The sequence below is a fragment of the Aplidium turbinatum genome, chromosome 15 (genome assembly GCF_918807975.1).
Source record: "Aplidium turbinatum chromosome 15, kaAplTurb1.1, whole genome shotgun sequence".
NCBI classification, from domain to species: domain Eukaryota; kingdom Metazoa; phylum Chordata; class Ascidiacea; order Aplousobranchia; family Polyclinidae; genus Aplidium; species Aplidium turbinatum.
Window position 1 is genome coordinate 4,882,404 of NC_137486.1, and position 20,510 is coordinate 4,902,913.

At 37.8% G+C, this 20,510-nt stretch overlaps 1 protein-coding gene and 1 pseudogene across 1 annotated transcript; both read left to right on the top strand.

Annotated features, from left to right (window-relative positions):
- Positions 1-20,510, top strand: part of LOC145784425 (uncharacterized) — a 276,670-nt pseudogene that overhangs the window by 107,435 nt on the left and 148,725 nt on the right.
- LOC145784428 (uncharacterized) lies at positions 1,302-12,616 on the top strand. The gene is made up of 2 exons (XM_082596243.1): positions 1,302-1,757; positions 9,555-12,616. The coding sequence occupies exons 1-2, from the start codon at positions 1,506-1,508 to the stop codon at positions 10,107-10,109; spliced, it is 807 nt and encodes a 268-aa protein (XP_082452369.1). The 5' UTR covers positions 1,302-1,505; the 3' UTR covers positions 10,110-12,616.

Below are 20,510 nucleotides of genomic sequence, written 5' to 3' on the forward strand. Positions count from 1 at the left end.
TACTAGTAGGCTACTAGGTCGCGATCCGGTGGTTGGAGATCTGTAGGCTGTAATCGTCGTTGTCGTGTGAGCCTCTGGGGCCAAGGGTCTATCCTTTTACCACCTCAGATTCACGATGTTCCCGGACTACACTGGAAGGCTGCTAGAGAGCAGCCAGTCTATGGTTTCATAATCCATGACACACAGACCTTTCACTCCGTTAGGTGGCTTGAAGATGGAGCAGTCATTGATGATGTGGTCTGCGGTCTGTTCCTCGGCACCACATTCACAGGAGGGGGAAGAGGCCATTCCCCATTGGTGAATGGTTGAGGTAGTCTTGGTAGGCCTGTCTTGTTAGTGTTAGACCGATGGGGCGTGTGTCGGCGTCGGGGATGAACGAATAGAGTCTGGTGGCGGTTGACTTCCATTCAGAACTCCATTTATGGTCCGCCCAAGCAGCCGCAGAGATGTCTTGTACATCAGCTTCATTGATAAGAAGTTGAGCAGCTGGCACGAATGGGTGTCTTGATTTCAGTCGCCGTGGGTGCTCGTTTGGGAGAGCAGAGATCTTGTGGTGGAGAAGGTGGTTAGGCTCCAGTACCCGTCGACCGAGGGACAGAGTGGCTTCTTTGCAACGAAGCTCAGCGGGTTGGATGCCAGTGAGAGTGGGGAGATTTTCCAATGGTGTGGGACGCAGGCATCCGGTCACTGTGCGCAGGGCGCTGTTTATGGCAGTGTCGATGTTATGGCAGTGAGCACTGCGGCACCAAACATGTGCACAGTACTCTGCTGAAGAGTAGACAAGGGCTAAGGCTGCTATACGCAAAGTGTCAGCCCTCGCCCCCCAGCTGTAGGCTATAATAATATGATATTATAGCTAGAGTAAGGACTGCATCAAGGGTTGTGTTTTTATTTCCTTTAGTGTGTAAGCTCGGATTGGGAGTCTATTACATTGGTATTATATATAGTCAATCTACTTAATCATGGCTTATCAATGGCCAAATGGGAATGTTGAAAATGAAAAAGAACTCATTGCATCTTTGCGGTATTGTATTCAAAAAGAGAATGCCGATCTGGCACGTTTTCTTCTGCAAAGTTTTGAACAGCAACAACTAAATATGCACATGCATTTGAAAGCACTGGAAACACTATTTGAAACACAACTAATAGCACTTGAAAAAAGAGTGCAGCAGAATATAGTTATGCTTTCAAATCAGCATTTGAGTGATAAAGTGGAAATAAAAACGTCTCTTCAAAGTTATCAGCAGCAGTTACATAATTCCATGCAAAGACACACAATTGAGATGCAAGAATTTTTTCAACTTAATACTCAAAATGCAACCTATCCAAATGAAACCCAGGAAAGTGACTTAACAAAAAGGCATGTTGAAGATATTTTACTTACTTTGTATGGAAAATGGAATGATACATGTGCACATTTCAGCTTTGAACTTTCAAGAAATTTAAACTCCTTATCAAGTAATTTGAGCACTGAGAATATAGAAAATGTCTCAGCATGTTTTAGAATGGATGGAAATCTTGTTACAACTGGTACTATGCATTCTGGTAGCTGGTTTGTGACTGTTGATGTAAAAAACAGAAATCATGCCTGCACACTTTTGACTCAGTACGTCTCAGGAGAATTATTACAAAGTGTCAAAAAAGAAATTAGATTTGACATCATCCAACTCACTGAAGCCAAAGTGGTGCCCAATGAAAAAAGTTTTCAAGATTTTAAAAAACGTGTTAAAGAATATGAATGTACAGCCGGTGCTATGGTAAGTGTTTATGAAACTTTGTACTTACTATTCACTGCAAAATTTTCTCCATAATATTATTTGCAATCATTTTATACATTGTGCAACAATGGTTTATGACGGAATGGCCCGTTTCGGTGAGTCCGATCCCTTAAAGGGGGATTTTTTTAAATTTTTTTTAATTATCGGGTACCGTAGCATAATTATCATTGCCGTTTTAGGGTTTGGGGTCAGTGGTTAAGGGTTAGAGGTTAGGAACTCACCGAATCGGACTCACCGAATAGTAGCAGACCCGGTCTATGACAATGATCATTACAAAGAGTTGTATTGGAAAGCAAAACTGCAAAGTCATGGCTGTCTGTTGTCTGTTACAAATTAGATTGGTTGAGTCATTCCGTGTATAATCAACCAATTTTTTTTAAATTTGTAACCACTACTCTTGGATTTTGATAATTTCAATATATGTTATAGACCTTGGAAAATCCCGAAGATTAAAAAAAAAAATTTGAATATATCTCCAGGCGTTTTCGAGTTATTCAAAGTTGAATTTTTCGCCACACGGTGGCGTTTGGTTAGTGAGCACTGGTCACGCTTCATGATTTTCTTTAATATCTTTATTTCTGAAGGTAGAATAATGAAACAAGTGTCGAATTCAGCATTTTTGGGGTCAAAGAATTCGTTTAAGCACATAAAAAACCTATATCATACCTCCTTCATGGAGTAAATTAAGTTTTTTCATTAATGTCAAAGTTCAAGTTTACGATGCAATTACAAAAATAGCAATCGCATTGAAAGCATAATTTTTGCACTTTTGTGTAGCATGGTTCATGTATTTTCATATATCCAAAAATTGGAAACTTGTTTTTTGTGCTTTAGGAGTAAAGTTGGTTTTAACAGCAAGCCCCAATTTGATGATATCAAGTTTGAGTCAACTTGATTTTGATGAAATGGCTTAGATATTTTTTTGCAAGTTGAAAGTGATACATTACTAAAGTTGAATATTTGTCGGACGGTTGCGCTGGACAGTATAAAAATTATAAAAATATGCTAAATTTGTGCCATCGCAAGTGTGATTTCAACCTGGAAGCGTGTTGGTCCTTTTTTGCAACCAGTCACGGGAAATCTCCATGTGATGGTGTTGGAGGTACTGTTAAATGACTGGTTAAGACAGCTAGCTTACAAAGACCTACATCTGACCAGATTACAACCACACAAGCATTCTATAAATATTGTTGTGACAACATCAATGGAATTGCATTCGAGTTTTTGCATTCAGAAGATTTACAAAAGGACAGGCTTGCAATGGTACCAGTATCAAGGTTTTTATTAGGAAGCACAATACCTGGAACACAATCTTTCCACCATTTTCAACCCCTTTTGAAATCTTCAATAGGATACAAGCGAACAAGTGATGATAACAACTTCACAGGCATTCATTACTTTTCACATTGCAACAGAGATGATTTGCAAGTTGCTGTGAATGACTATGTAGCTTGCAACTATGATGGAAAGTGGTGGATGGGATTAATCGACGAAGTCGACAGTGCACAGTTGGATGCCCAAGTGAAGTTTATGCACCCACCAGGTCCCACAAATACAATTTTTTGGCCATCAAACGACGATGTATGCTGGGTTCCTTTCCAGCAAATTCTATGCAAAGTTGCTGCACCGTTTACAACAACTGGAAGATCGTACAGTATCACTGCAGAAAATTTAAAAGCAGTGTTAAAAGCCTACACCGATAGTGAATGACAATTCTTTACCTTTGGTATAGTGATATAGGCATTTTATGAATAGTATGTACAATTTTGTACAGTCATGTTACTAGGCCTACATATAAGTATTGTCTTGCTCTCATTTTTAGGTTTTTTTTACATTTAATGTGTGAAAACTGCATAGATGATAGAGGTGTACCCATTATGCTTTGGTAGGAGGAAAGACCACTAATATTAAAAAGTTGTGGGGGTTGATAACTTGGTATAAAGTATTTAAGGGCCAATCTTGCATGCAAATGATCGTTACAATTTGCTTTGTTACTAGCTTGAGCAATAGCTTTTACTGTTGTGTGCCAGATCTTTTGTTGGGTATGATACAAGGTCAAGAATCAAAATAGGAGTAGGCCATATTGAAGATAAAAAAGGAACTCGAAAATTACTGTAACCTCTCTCAGAGTGCACCTTTAGCTGGCAGTAATTAATGTTTTTGGTAAAAAATCTTTAAACACTGGCAGTTGGTGCCTTGGAATTGCAACCTTGCATATATGTATGACCAGTAATACGATATTGCTCAAATCTGCATTTTATACCTTATAAGAATCATAAAAATAGTGCTTGCTGTTAAAACCAACTTTACTCCTAAAGCACAAAAAACAAGTTTCTAATTTTTGGATATATAAAAATACATGAACCATGCTACACAAAAGTGCAAAAATTATGCTTCCAATGTGATTGCTATTTTTGTAATTGCGTCGTAAACTTGAACTTTGACATTAATGAAAAAACTTAATTTACTCCATGAAGGAGGTATGATATAGGTTTTTCATGTGCTTAAACGAATTCTTTGACCCCAAAAATGCTGAATTCGACACTTGTCTCATTATTCTATCTTCAGAAATAAAGATATTAAAGAAAATCATGAAGCGTGACCAGTGCTCACTAACCAAACGCCATCATGTGGCGAAAAATTCAAATCTAAATAACTCGAAAACGCCTGGAGATATTTTCAATTTTTTTTTTTTAATCTTCGGGTTTTTCCAAGGTCTATAACATATATTGAAATTATCAAAATCCAAGAGTAGTGGTTACAGGGCCTGGTTGATTATACATGGAATGACTCGGTTTTAACTTTGTTTTGTTGATCAGGTTTTGAAGCTAGTTGGATAGTCTGCTGTTGAGTCACTTTATACAGATTAACTTCTATGCAAGTTGCATAGCCCAGTGGTGAGAACCCTGAAACGACACCCGAAAAGGCACCAGTTTGACACTGCTCAAGAGCATGCAGTTGTGTCTTTGGCAGAACACTTAAGGCATGCCTGATTGCCTGAAGTTGGTCACAAAATTGGCTTCCTTTGTCTTCTCATCCACTTCAACTAAATTTTCAACTGACAAAAATAAAACTTAAATAGATGTGTTATTTAATTCAGGCTTGAAAAAGTAGAAAGCTATCTTTTAGCATTTGAATTTTTGCAGATTGGTTACAAAAAACATTTTTTTCTAATTGTTTTTAATGAAACATATCATGTTTACGCAAACTGAAACAATATTATTGTGATGACATATGTTTTATTAGAGAAGGAGCTGGCCTTAGAGATAATAATAATTATGCATTTTTGTATATCACTGTATCAATCGCGGGTCCACGTCTTTTAGGCGCAGACAGTTAGGCGCGCACACTGTGGCGTCTGTATATTTAGGTGCAGAGCACTGTGGCGCCCGTTCATTTAGGTGCTATTCCTAGTAAAGTCTGCAGATTGTATCAGCTTGTCAGGTAGGGCAATGCTTTTCACACAAAATGTTATATTGAACAGAAAAATATGTTGTTTTGTTAATGCGCGTTAGGGTGGTTCAAAAAAAGTGAAATTTTAAAGTCTCACCCTTTCAAAAGTTTCCATTTACTATAAAAACACCTTGAGTAAAATATTTTTGAACAATATTAATGTTTAGGGGTAGCTCAAGGCTTTCGAAATTTGGCGGTATTTGACGAAATGGGTCAAACTGTAAATAGGTCTGTGTTTTGTAAACCCTTTAAGCAAGCATACATCTGTTTGGGTTCATTTTCATCAGATTGGAGAGTACTATAACTTGGTAAAGTCAAATAATGGTAAATATGTACTTTTGGAAAATTGCGATTTTAAAATTTTTATGTATACAAAATGAATACAAAAACACTTAATGTGAAGTTTTATACATTTTTTAAAACATTTAGTGATGGCTGAAACACGTTGAAATTTCAGTAAAATCTGGAAATTGTTGCAATTGATGTATGTGATGCACAGCACAATGCACATTTGCACATTCAAAATCAAGTGCCAAACAAGTGATAGCCATGTTAGTAGGCCACTGATCTCCTGAATTAGAGCTACTCCTCGTTCTGCGTGGTTGTTGACAACTTTTATGGCCTGCATAATGTCACATGCTGCTTGGAAATCTTCTCGCACTTTCCAAATTCCAAGTCTCTCAAAAAGCATTTGGGATCTTTGTGTGACAAAGTCGACCATACAACTTCCTAGAATTTTTTTAAATTCACATGAATTCGCTTCGGAGGATCCGCATGTCCATCGTTTGCCAATGCGAGAGCCATTTTTCGTTTCACTGCTGCAGGTACATTCTTGTCAAACAAGGCCAGTCCAATCAACTTTTCCAATAAATACTACAGATGGCCAACGAGCTTCACTGAGCTGCTACCTTAGAAATGGCTGGGTTAAAGTGTTTGTACAAAATCCCAGGGACTGCAAGAGCAGGAGGTCATTGTTGGCATCACAGGCTGAGAGAGGAGCTGTCATCCAGGGCAGGGTTCGACCTTAACTTTTTTTCGCACTGGCCAACCGGACCAGTGGCTAACCATTTGCACTGGTCCGCACGAGATCGCACTGGTCCGTCCCGTTTACTGATAAAAACAAGATTGTCGTGGAAGCACGAGGCCAACCCAGGGAAAACCACCTTAAAACGACAATAATGAATGGTGGCAATAACATGGAAATATACAATGGCAATAACAGTAACAACAGTTTATGTAGGCAAGACATTCAATCTACGTTAAGTCTTCAATCTACTTGGGGCTCTTCTTCAATTTCTGAATCCGATGATGGGTCATAATCGGAATCTGATAACGCGACGATCACGGGGTCATAATCGGAATCCGATGTGTGTTTGTCTGGCCTTGTATTAAGTTAATTTGATGCCTTATCACTCACATGCATGCTCTCTAGCACAATCTTAACATTTTTATGCATCAAATCTCTTGAGAGTACTGTACTAGGCTACCAGAGATCACGTGTTGTTGCGATTACCCTTTTTCTTACGATTTACCACCGTCACGTGATGTTGCGATTGCTTTTTTCTTACAATTTAACACGTGATATTGCGATTGCCTTTTTCTTACGGTTTAACACGCACGGATCACGTGTTTTGTTGTTTGAAGAGAAGCGCAAACGAGTACCACGCACTCTAAAAAATCTAAACGATCAAACGACATAATACGATGATATTTTCGCACTGGACAGTCAGACCAGTGCGAAACGATTCGTAGTGGTCCGCGGGGAACTTGCACTAGACATTGGCCAGAGGACCAGTGCTAAGATCGAACCCTGCTCAGGCTTTGAGATAAACCCGAATGGTAAAGAAGGTTATATTTCATAACCCTTTCTGTTCTTTGGGAGTGAGCTTAAACTAGCTTCTGAACAGCCACAGTGCCACACCTTTAACTGGGCAAGCAGTCAGCAGATATCGTGATCAATGCCTTAAAGAAATGGGGCATTGATAAGAATGTTCGAGCATTGTGTTTTGACACAAGTGCTAACACAGGTAGACTTGGGGGGGCACATGTTCTTGAGGGGGCTAACACAGGTAGACATGGGGGGCACACGCGCATTGCGCGTGTGGAGATGAGGTGCAAGACAACGCACTACTGCTCTTGATTTTAGCACATCTCCACAGGACATTTGCTATTCATCCTGAACACAGGTTGCAGCCAGATGGACCTTTACTTAATCTGTTATCTTTTGCAATTACTTCTACTTGGGATGGATTGGTCCAGTGGCGTACCGTGACCACTTTGACAGGGTGTTCAGTGACGGCAAAGCAACAGCGGGTGGTCTGGGGGGCCTCCCCCAGAAAATTTTTAAAATTAACATTAAATTTGGTGCATTCAGAGAGCATTTTCAGCACAAATTGTGAACATGAACAGAACTGACAAAAATAATGTTGTCGGAATGGAGAAGAATACAAAATAGATATTTATTTGACAGCGCATTGAATGAAAGACTTAATAATATCAAACATTAAGTTGCATTTCTAAAGTCACATACTTCAGTTCACTTTTTATTTTCGACCATCAAAACGAACAATATTACTTGCCATAACACAACAGGAGTCTGAAAAAACGCGAAAGTTAAAGCGTGCTCGAGATGGAAATGATTTAGGCTACTTCATGCAAGGATTAGGCACGGTCGCAACACCTTGAGAAATGTACAAGCGAATTAAAAACAAACAGGTGAAAGTTAAAACAAAAAACAATAGCAAAGCAACTCGATAATAAACAAGAAAAGAAAGTCGATTGCTATGTTGGTCGGCTTTATTTTAAATGTTAATGTTTAACACCTCGACTACAGAAGGAAAATTCATCTATAGCATAAATCGATTCTTCTTGTTTGTGCAATAAATTTTTGAATTACATCGTCGTAGAAAGCTTGCTTTTGCTTCAGTTGTAGCAAAAGTTGTTTCCAGCGCTGATCACCTCAAACTCTAATCCAACAAGCTAAAACTTGCTATTGCTTGGGATTCCCCCAATGACGCGCCAAGGTGTGCAGATCAGCGAGTGCACAGCCTGGCTGACCTAAAACCATTGCTGTTTTCGCTGCCTTGTGACGTCATTTTTCTTAATTGTTTATTTTAAATAGCACTCGCCAAGCTGTCAGTGCACACCCAGCTTAAAGGTAATGACCGAAAAAAATTAAAGGCAATGACCTCAAACGTTGGAGTATTAAAATTAGAAGGGGACGAGTTTTGCAATTGAAAAGAAAGCAATCAGCATGCAGTAAGATGTTAGAATATCATGAAAGTAAAGAACATTGACAACCGATGGAAATTTTCTTTTTTTCTGGATTTCTTGGGGTGTGCAGTGCACACCTTGAACACCCTGAATATACGCCACTGGATTGGTCGTGTTGCAAGTACGCATGAGACAACGCTCTACTACATGAATACACTTCTATAGGGCATGTGAACCCTGGCTACAAGTTGCAAGCATAATGGTGCGACTTTGCTCATTATTAAACCTTGTCAGGGTTTTGACGGAAAACTAAGTTACTCTTCACTCAAGCCTACCACCCGCTTGAATATAGGCTACGGTATATTTTTTACTGGTGTTTAGCGTACCGTAGTTATTATTTGACTTAACTAAAAGTAAACTCAGTAATGTTCGGAAACTTGAATAATTTGTTGATAAAACTTTCGCTGACGCAAACCTGGACTAACAACAAACAAATGCCAAACATACACATTAAATACAATATATTTTTCTGTTCAATATAACATTTTGTGGTAAAAGCATTGCCGGTTTAAGCAGCTTCACTCACGGAAGCAATGACATATTTTTTTGTTCAATATAACATTTTGTGTGAAAAGCATTGCCCACCTGCCAAGCTGATACAATCTGCAGACTTTACTAGGAATAGCACCTAAATGAACGGGCGCCACAGTGCTTCGCACCTAAATATACAGACGCCACAGTGTGCGCGCGCCTATTTGACCGGCGCCTAACTGTCTGCGCCTAAAAGACTTGCTCCCTCAATCACAGATATGCATTACTTATGGACTATGGTGCTTAACGCTCTTCATATAGTATATATTAGCACAGCCATATTTAAGCACCTGTAGGCAAGTATGTTACTACCCTGAATTACTACGTCTACTCTACCATTACTATTCATTCCTATGCTGAGTAGCTATCAAGAAGGAAGAAAATTGAATATGGTACATCCTCTTACTCTGGAAACCAAGACTACAATGCTTATACGTTTTCTGTTAAAAGTTGATCTTTGAAGGCTTATAAAGCATACTAGTATTTCCACTTCATGCTAATAATCTCCTTGTTTTTTAGGTTGACGGTCCAAATGTAACGTCACAAGTCGACTGTGTGAATCATGCTTCAAACAAGTTTCAAAAGACTACCGGTTTGTTTTCTTCTAAACCTGCTCACCCATGCAACATTCCTATCCATCCATCCCATACGTTGTCCTTTCTTGATTCCAGTGTAGCCATCACTCCTCCTGATCAACCAAATGACCAATTTCTCTTATCTTACTCTCCCTCATACTCTGAACTTCAATCCAAGCCTGACTCCGAATCTTGTTCTATACCTTCAAATACCAAGTATTCCACATCAAATGTGCTCAAGGACCGATCCACAGATGCTTCCACTGGCTTGTCTGGAGTTGAATTTCATCATCGCAAGGCAAAATTTGATTCAACTTTGCACAGCGATATCAAACAGCTTGTGTTGGACACAGTCGGAGAGCAAAAAGTGCATATAAATCTGTTGTTTCTACGTCTACAACGTCACACACAACTATTTTCAGACATTAAGGCAATGGAATCTGCCTTGTCAAAAGAAAAAGCATTTAACATAAGTGACTGTTATGTAGGGAAAGCATAGTTTCTCCATGCTTCATAGAGACAATCACTGATCTTTCCAAAATTTATTTGAAGTTCACCGGAATTGAATCGCTATCCTATGCAGTTTAGGTAGTGCATCAACTGACCCAGTGACCCTCCATGGTGTATCAACTGACTTGCGGTGACAGTTGAGTTGATACACTTAAGTACACTTTTTAAATTGCGCCCTAGGAGTCAACTGTAGAAGATGCGATTCTGAAAGATTACTGATTGAGGTAATATCCCAGTAAACCTGAAAATTTCAAGCTTTTATCATGTTTACTTTTTGTGCAATGTGAAAAGTGTATCAACTGACCCCTCACCCTGCATAATCGGGATGCCCAGAGATTTTTTGCCACATACCACTTTTTGCGAGTTTTGACGGCCTCGTTACAATTTTCACTTATTTTTTTCTTGAAATTCGCTTAATTATTTTGGAACAGGATTGTATAGAAGCGGTCACGTTTTGAATGGTGAAACGCAACTTTACACAAGGATATTTAAAGCTGCTCACAAACCATCAAATTATTTTCTTCAGAGAGAGAGAGAGAAACCTTTTATTTCGTCTGTTGCGACAATAGTACGGTACAATTGTAAACAATACGAATAAAATAGTACCATAGCTATCTAAATACCACAGCAGACAGGAAGCAGCGAAAGACTATATCAGTCATCGAGTCAGCTGCTTCCCAGTTCTTAATGTGACAAATGTCAAGCATCGGCAAATTACGTTGAAACAAGATAGGCTGATGTTCAGTAATATTAATGAAAGAAAAAAAAATCATGTGCTGCTGCGATCCTTAAGTGAAGTCCTGTGGTTTTATTCAAATATAAACTTTATTCCGGGTGATTAAAAATAGGAAAAACTTTTGAAATCAATAAACTCTTGTAGCAAGGGCGTTTAAACTTCAGTGCAACCAAGAAAAGTTCAAGCCAATAAATAGTTCAAGGCTACGAGTAAAACATTTTCAGTAACAGTATTACAATACAAAAATAATCACAATTTAAAAAAAAGTTATAGCCTAGGCCTATTGTTCTGTCATAAAAGAAATGGCTGAGTGACTCTCATGGTACCTGTTAGGCTGCATGAAACTAGCCCAATGTGACCATATAATTTGACAAACAAATTGAATAGAATGTAAATGAGAAATAATTGAGTGTAACCGAATAACACAATAGGTCAATAATGTTTTCTTCAGACGAAATTTAACAAAAATCAAATTCAGACGACGTATCAATCGTATCATTACAAAGTTTGAGCCCAAAATAACAATTTATGACAATTTTGTCACTTTTCCACTGACATAAAGCAACAAAATTTAAATTCAATTAAAAAAATCAAACACTTCGCATCGAAATAAAAGCAAGAAAAAAAAAGCATTTTTGTCGATTTAGGCTAAGTGCGATTGATCCAAACTTGTCTGGCAGCCCTGCTTAAAAACTGACTAAGCTTGATTGCTGGCCAACGTTCGATTTTTGTGTCAAAAACTAAGTAAATTATCATTAAAAACTCTTGCGCTGGTTTAATTAAATTGATTTATACCGATACAACACACACTAATCCAGAAAAGTTTAAAAAACAACTGAATTTAAAACAAAAAATTTTAGGACAAACTTTGAACCGATTTGATAATGGGCAGCAAACAAGATGTTACACAATAGAATGTAAAACAATTAATCCACATGGCTTACTAATGGTTGTTTGATAAATTTTCTACCGTACTGTACTTCAATTGCTTCACTGGATAATAATTTACTTTCCTCATCCCTATTCTTTCAAAGCTGAGGCTGGCGAGTCAATTGCTTGTTTGTTACATGCGGCAACCGCAGACTTGGATTCTTGATATGGGTTTCTTTGAATTGTTCTGTCTTTGCGAATTCTTTATCGATTTCGAAAATTTTTGGACTGAAATGACCACAATTAAATTCCTTTCTAAATTTGACTAAAATTTGCTATTCTCCAGGCCTAAGTTTTTCTTTAATCCAATTTATATATTTAGACCTGAAGAGCAAAATCTTTGCTGCTTACTTTGTAAAAGCGCGGGGAAAAAAAAAAAAAAAAGACCAATTCAAGACCAAAAAAAGACCTTCAGTGATGAAAAAAGCAGCAGTGGTCCAAATTATCGACTAGCTCATATTCTTTCAGAATATTGCACAATTTACCTCGTTATGTCAGTGCCCGTGAATATTAAGTAATGAATAATATATCGGCGTTTGATGCTTTATTGAGGAAAAACATGTTTTTGCTTATCAACCGTTGCATACACTCCTCAAATTGCTTTATATCAGACCTGATGTCATCTGATTGTTTTTATCGTTCTGAATACTTTCAATTCTTCCAACGCTCATTGTATATAAATTTGTAAACTCTTAAATTAGTGAACTCTTAAACTGACGACATCCAAAGTGGCTCTCTGTGACTTTTGTGCATTTGCAGTTTGTGAATTATTTCGTTGTTTTGTTTTGGATATAATATGAACAGCTTTATAATAATAGCACCTTGCTCTAGTTTGTGTTTTGAAGCATACAGTAGAATTCGCCTATAACGGCACCTCTAGGGGATTTGTAAAAACTGACGTTATAGCCGAATTGACGTTATAGACGAACTACCGCAAACTATTCCACAACTGTCGTTTGATTAAAGAAAGAGGTGTAGAATCCAATCAGGGTTACTGTGTACCACCAAACTGACAAAAGGCACGCAGAAAATACAGTGAACAAAGAAATTGTTTAAAAAAAAATAACCTACAGCGAAAGGTATAGGAAATTTGCTCAATACAGCTCGTTACATACAGTTTTTTTTTGTTTTGTTTTTTACATACAGTAGTAGAGAAGTTTATTAGCAAAAAAGGCATTGATCTTGAGCTGTTTCGGATTTGACACAGCTGTACTGCTTTTTACACGTGATAGTTTTTCACGCGGGAAAAAAGTTAATTCAGTTAATTAGTTTATACAGTACTGCACGTACAACTGTTGCTTTGAGTTGTTTAAAGGTCAGCTGTAGAGCTGCTTTTTACACGTGATAGTTTTTCACGCGAGAGAAAAGTTAATTCAGTTAAAGTCCCTGCTGAGAACGACATAGCAAAATAAAGGGAAGACATTTTGCAAGCAGCAGCGCTAACTGGATTAAAATACTGACCATTCGTGGTGAAGGTGATGGCTTAAAGTGACGTTATAAACGAACAAAAGACGTCTGGGGCAAATAATGCGTGCTGTTACATGCGAATTGACGTTATAGGCGATGCTGTTGTAGCCGAACTACAATGTACGTAAAAGATAGGAATTCTGCCGGGACCGAGCGAAATGTGACGTAATAGGCGAATTGACGTTATAAACGAAGCCGTTATAGGCGAATTCTACTGTATTACCAAATTTGTGTTTTTCAATGGTCTTAACAAACCCAGTGCAACAAAACAAACTCCCAAAATTGCTCTCAGAAATTTTGATTTTACGCCGGTTTGGCGACCACTAGTGAAATGGAAAAGTTGCGATTGTGTTGCTATTGTTGATCCGGCACTGCGTAGTTAGCACCAATGTGAAACAAGCAAGTCTACACGGAAGTGATAAACTGTTTGCAAATGTTTTGTTGGTTTTTATCTAATTTGCAATATTTTTGAACAGTAGCCTATTGCGATTGGCTCTTGTTTTAAAGAATAACTAAGTTGCAAAAAAGCCTAGGCTATTTTTGTTCATTGTATTGAACAGAGTTGTTTTTCGCCCTTAAAATTGTGTGTTGTTAATGCTTTTGTAAGCCATTATATTTCCGAGATAATTCAAGAGTGCCAAAGCTTTTTGCAGTGATCATGTTTTTTTATTAAGTAACTGATACGCATTTCTTGTCAATGATCATGAATAACTGCAACATTAATACTGTGCGTTGTAAGATTGTTCAGAGTTATATCACTCATGATTGCAGCCTAATTGAATCTAATTTATTACACTTTTCTATTCGATTGTAGGTGTAGTTGAGACTTTGTGTCGTTTTGTAATTTGGAAAAAATTTGGTTAAATTAATTGTTGCAAGCGCGGTGTATAGTGTTTGTTTGCCCCAGTCAGCAAATCAGTCTTTTTCACATTGATTCAACGTTGCAAAAGTTAAGTCATTGTAGAAAAGGATGAGTAGCCTAAGTTTATGCGCCTCCATGTACAATCAAGATACCGTATTTCTATCAACGGAACACGACTGAGCAGTGAGTAGGCTAAAGTGTTGTAGGTGTAATACAGTATATTGAACAAGACTTGGTTTACAATACACAGGTTTACAATATGTCTTCATAACACGAGTGTCTCAACATAATGCCGCTTCGATGTTCTGCGCATGTCTTGTTTAGAACAGGGTTTCCACGTTAACGATTAAGCGGGCCAACACTCCAACAGTCTTATTATTTTGCATAAGAAAAGGTGGCATTTTCATACAATAAAGCAATAATTGGGTTTAACTATTTTGTTGTAGGCTATACATATATCGGGATATCATATGTCTGAGTAAATGTGTCCGTGGTGTCAAGGATAAAACTGACGTCTTGATTTCTATACCCAGATCAAGTTTAGTTGGAGGGTAGGCTAATGGTAGACACGCGTAAAATATCACGTAGATGGGAGTCGCTCAACTTTAATGTCAAGCGGTTCTTGTTCAAGTTCGTAACCGAGAACGATGGCTCAGTTGGTTATAGCGCGTCACTTATGGAACGAAGAAGCTTCAAGATCGCGCGGCGCTGGTTCGACTCTCGAGGTGTGCGCTTGAGCAACGCACGTTAAGGACTGCTCTCCATTCAGCGGCATCTAATGGATGGAATAATTCCCCGGCAACAAGACTTCAACAATCGGAAACTTCACTTTGCCAATCTCGGTGACCAGGCTTGCGTCAGTGATTTAAAGCCTCTACAGCAGCGGTTCTCAACCTGTGGTCCGCGGGCATTTGCCTGGTGGTCCGCAAGCAAAGTCTGAAGCTGTTGTTTTTTAACCATTTGCATAAAAGTTGTTAATTTTATCAAGGCTCATCCACAGAATTGTCGTCTCTTTGCTTCATTATGTTCGAATAAGGATCTTGATCATGAACAGCTGCTGATGCATACTCAAGTTTGCGGGTTATCAAGGGGAAAAGTGTTTAACCGACTGTTTGAGTTACGTGGTGCTGTGAGAGTTTCTTAGACAAAAAATCCAAGCTTGTTACTCGTAACTCGTTTGAACGATTGCTTTTGGGTTGCTGTTCTAGCTTATTTGGCTGACATTTTTGAACAACTGAATAGCCTAAACTTCATTAATCGCTGCAAGGAAAGCAGACAAATTTAATTACCCTCAGTGATAAAGTGTCTGCTTTTACGAAAAAACCTTATCTTTTGAAGACAAGATTATTGCAGGGCAACTTTGACATGTTTGATCAATTGTACGAATTCACTGAGAAACCAAAAAATAATGAAATCAATAAAAAACTGTTGATGAATTTTATTTCTGACCACCTACTCAGTCACTGCAGGATCAATTTAACTTCTACCGGTACTTTGGTGATTTGAACGTTCATAGTTTTTCATGGGTTTCCAGTCCGTGAACTGACCAGTGACACTACTTTAAATATGTTGCATCCATCTGAGAGTGAGCTTGATAAAATTTTGGATACAAGCTTCACATGAGTATCCACAACTGTCTCAGAAAGCTTTGAAAATAAGTTTACCTTTTGCGACATCTTATCTTTATGAATGTGGATTTTCTGCATTGGTTACAATAAAGACAAAGTATTGTTCTCGACTTGAAGTCGAAGATGAACTCCGATTGAGTCTTTCAAGTATTAGGCCTACACCTCGCTTGGATATGCTGTGCTCAATGTGCAAGCTTAAGGCTCGCACTATATGTAGCAATCTTTCTAAAACCAACTACTGTTTATGACTTAGCAAGCAATAAGTGACATTTGTTCGTTACAAAGGGGAGGAGGGAAGTAGTGGTTCGTGACTGAGACACAATTTTTTTAAGTGGTCCTTGAATCTCAAAAGGTTGAGAACCTCTGCTCTACAACTACAAGTATGCGAAACTGCCAGGAGTAAGCTCTGCAAGAAGCTTTCCCAGTCCGAGAATAAAGATTCAATCAATCAACGTCTGCTCACACTTATATTAAACCGAACAAGCTCAACGTTCATTTTGCAAAGTTTTACAATTCTGGAAATTTGTTTTTAACCAGCTACTGATAAAAAGACACGAGAGAAATCCGTTGCTGTCGGCTTGAATTTGCTGACAAGAAAATGAATGAATGCTCCACTGTATCCAGTATCACTCATTACAACACTCCAAACAATAATATATGATTTTGCGATGATGACCATACAAGGATTTTAACTTTTATCGCCTGTATTTTTGTTGGTGAAAAAATACTGCCTATCAATTTTTTTAAATGTATTGCGGGCCGGACTTTGGACACCCCTGCTGTATGGTTACGCGTTGCCCAGCTGCTGTTTGTAAACCAGCAAAGGCTGTTTTTTATGGCATCATGTCAATATAATTTCATAATCACTTAGTGCAACAGCAACTTGTCTCCTTGGTTTGGCTATTATGAAACGCACATATCCAATCATGTATGTAAATGAATATAGCATCAAAACTTATAACTAAGCCTTGTTATTCACTTTGCAAACAGTTTGCCAGCCTCATTTTATAATCATAAATCGATTTCGTCATCACAGGTTGAGGTTGATCATGTCAAGGCTTTTGAGACGTCTGCAGACGTTGAATCAATGTAAAAGTGATGGACTTTGCTGTCTGTGTTGGCACCGCCTGGTATTTAGGTAGTAGGGTAAGCTAGGTCTAATTCGAAAAGAAAATACAAATCTTTATGCAAATAAACGTTTAGCGAAGTCCTACCACTCTTCGAATCCCGCGAAAACGTAATTACCCGTAGGCTGCGCTGAGTCACTTCACCAATGTTTGCCGTTGAATAGATTAAAAGTACAACAAACTAACTGAACGGAATTTTTAATTTGCAAAATAGGGTTTCTAAATTCGGTAATTCTCAAAAAAAAATTCCATATGACGTCAATAAAACATCTGTAGATATTAAATTTAACACTTTTTACAAACGCTCATTTTGCTGAAAGTCGAGAGAGATACATTGAACGTGAAAACAATAGGCTCATAGGCTGTATTTGCAATGGTGAATTCTCCTTCATAACAGGCGTCATTCACCACAGCGGCGATTGTATTGTGATTGCATCATGGTTTTTTACAGAATTCAAATAATGAAGGCTGTCCGCTCGTTCTTTGTGACGTCACAACAATGAACTGGAGCACAGCTGATCGCGTGGTCACGTGATATTGGTAAACAGCAACAAATGGGCTACGCCTTTTGCGCAATATTTGCACCATTCAAATTGTTGTGGCACTTCCAGCCTATTCATTTCACAGCTGCAGCGTCAAGCAAAAGTGAAGATGTGCAGTAACCTTATTTTCAACTCTTTTTGGTTTAAAATTTGTTAACTTCACCAGGTTAGCCTAAGTCTTTTATGACTAGTTCATAACCTTATTCAGCTTTTGTGAAAGGTTAAGTGTTGTCAAGGGCTTTACAAAAGAGTCTACTTCCCTTGGACAAGCACTGTTTTCTAAAGCTATAACAAGACACACAATGAAACAGCAATATAACAACGCAGGGTTGTTGCAGTTCACAATGGTTGATGTTAATTTCAAAGAAAAGTTTGAAAGGTGCTTGCATTGCATGTATTTGTGCATAGGTTTACTTGCCATATAATTAGAGAAGTGGAAGAGTATAAAACTAAATAATGAAATTAAGACAAATTATATTCTTGACAATACCAAGACAACATTAAGCTCTTACAGCTGGAACATAGGTAGGGGAGAATGTCAACCATCTGATTTTAAAAAAAATAGATTTTGTGAAAATCTAAAGAACCGTTCAAAATGATGTAGCATCGTTCCTGGAAAGGGGTGTTGGAACTATCATATTGCAGTGCATGTAGCCAACATAAAGTTTTCTTTCTAACTAAAGTAGGGGAAAGTGGGGCTTTAACGATCACAGGGCTATAATAATAATTTATTTGCATCAGACAAAGCTGTCCATATCCAAAACAAAACAACGAAATAATACACAAACTGCAAATGCACAAATAACGAACAACAACAACGAAATAACAACGAAGTAATACACAAACTGCAAATGCACAAAATCTCACTAATAGGCTATCTACTGTTACAAGTTTACAGACGGTATAATGGTACGGTAGTGTTACAAGTTAGAAGAACTGAAAGTATTCAGAACGATAAAGACAATCAGATGACATGGCAGCCATCAAAACTAGATAATAGCATACATAGAATTATTATAATGAAGACGGTAATTTGATATACGATGGCAATCAGACCTCATCAGGGAGGCAACAATAGAGTTAGATGATACTTCACATCTTCCAACAAAAGAAAAAATATATTTCCGAAGTAATGCATCAAATGTTATGATGTTACACAAGACTTGATGTTCACGTACGCTATAGTGTTTAGGCAAATTGTGTATAATTCTAAACGCATTATTGAAGGCAACACGCAGACGATTAATGTCTCGTTGATGATAATTTTCCCACAGATGACATGCATACATTGGAGTACAATAAGAACGGAATAGAACATTTTTAATATCACTGGAGCACTTGTAAAATTTTGATTTTAATTTGTTGGCAGAACAGTAGATTGATCGCACTTGTCGATTTATATCCTTGTCGTCACACATTGCCGTGTCAAGAAAAACACCCAAATATTTGACACTGTCTACGAATTTGATCTCACTTCCATTGAGCCGTACAATTGGATTCAAATTTAACTTTAAGTGTTTGGTTTGGAAGTACATAGCAAATGACTTTTTGTAGTTAAAATAACATCGTTAGAAAGCGCATAATCTTCACACACATTCAAGATACTCTGCAGACCATGAACACTTGGAGAAATACAACAAATATCATCAGCAAACATGAGATGATTGACAAGTGTATTACCTATGTAACAGCCTGCCTTGGTTTTGCTTAACACAGTCGATAGATCATCCATATACACGGCAAATAAGTAAGGACTGAGGACACCACCCTGTTTGACACCATTGCTGACAGAAAAAGACTGTGAGTAATGACAACCCCAGCGTATGTACATCCGCTGATGAGTATACCAATAAACTATTAGACGAACAAGGCACATCGGCACTCCTCGTTGAATTAGTTTCTTGAATAGGAGGTTGTGGTTTACCCTATCAAATGCTTTCGAAGCATCTAAGAATACAGAAAAAACAGGACTTTCACGTTTTCTGTAGTAAGACACAGCTTGCTTAAGTACAAAAATGCACATATCTGTGCTATGCTTAGGTTTAAAGCCAAATTGATTATCATTTGTTGTGAGATAGTCATTAATAAAAAAAAGTACAACATGCTCAAATAGTTTAGAAATGGCAGTAGCAAGAGCAATAGGTCTGTAGTTTGCGATGTCTCTTACGTCACTAGATTTGTTTTTAACAATGGGAACTAATTCAGTTTTAAGACAAGCATTAGGCACATACCCATGAACAAGGCACATATTAAAAAATGATGAAAGATATACACTGATACTGGAATCTGCATAAGCAATGTGCTCAGAAGATATTTTATCACAACCAACAGAGCAATTTAATGGCAATTTATGAAGCAAAGAAGAAACTGTGTCAGCAGAGGTCAGAAATTGATTAGTATTGTGATAGCCATGTATATCATTTAAGTGAGCTGAAACAAATTCTTCATTGACAACTTTTTTACCAGTCGAGTTTAGCAATTGATTAAAGTGATACATCCACATGTTCAAAATGTTTTCACTTCCAACAGCACTTCCGACAGAGGTAGGTAATGAACATCTTTGTGATCCAGACTGTCTAATTTTATCCCAAAATGTTTTAAACGAGGAGTCTGCATGAAATGATTTGGCAATGGCATCTGCTTCATGCTGATCACTGTTACTTTTGCACTTTCGTAGAGAAGATTTGAATATTTTACGAGTATCAGACATGGCCTTGTGTATGCTGCCAGTTTTAGGTTTGCCACCTTCAACCCAGTCCAGGTACTTAGCTCTGGCTTGCTTGTGGAGGGACTTGACAGTATTGTTCCAACCAGGAGTTGAATAAGTAGATATTTTCTTGTTTTTAACTAAAAGAACTTTTCTTGAGGCATCTAGGAGGACCTCTACGATACTGTCATAAAACTTATCAATCTCCTTTAAATGAGATTTATCACAGCAGAGGTTATAACGTTCATTTATTTTATTTTATATTTCCGCCCCATTAAAATTATGTGACACCTAAAAACATCTTACACATTTTTTCCTATTGTATTAAACATCATTATAAAGCATGTTGAGCTACCAATTACTCACCACCAACCACTCTGTGCTTCCTTGA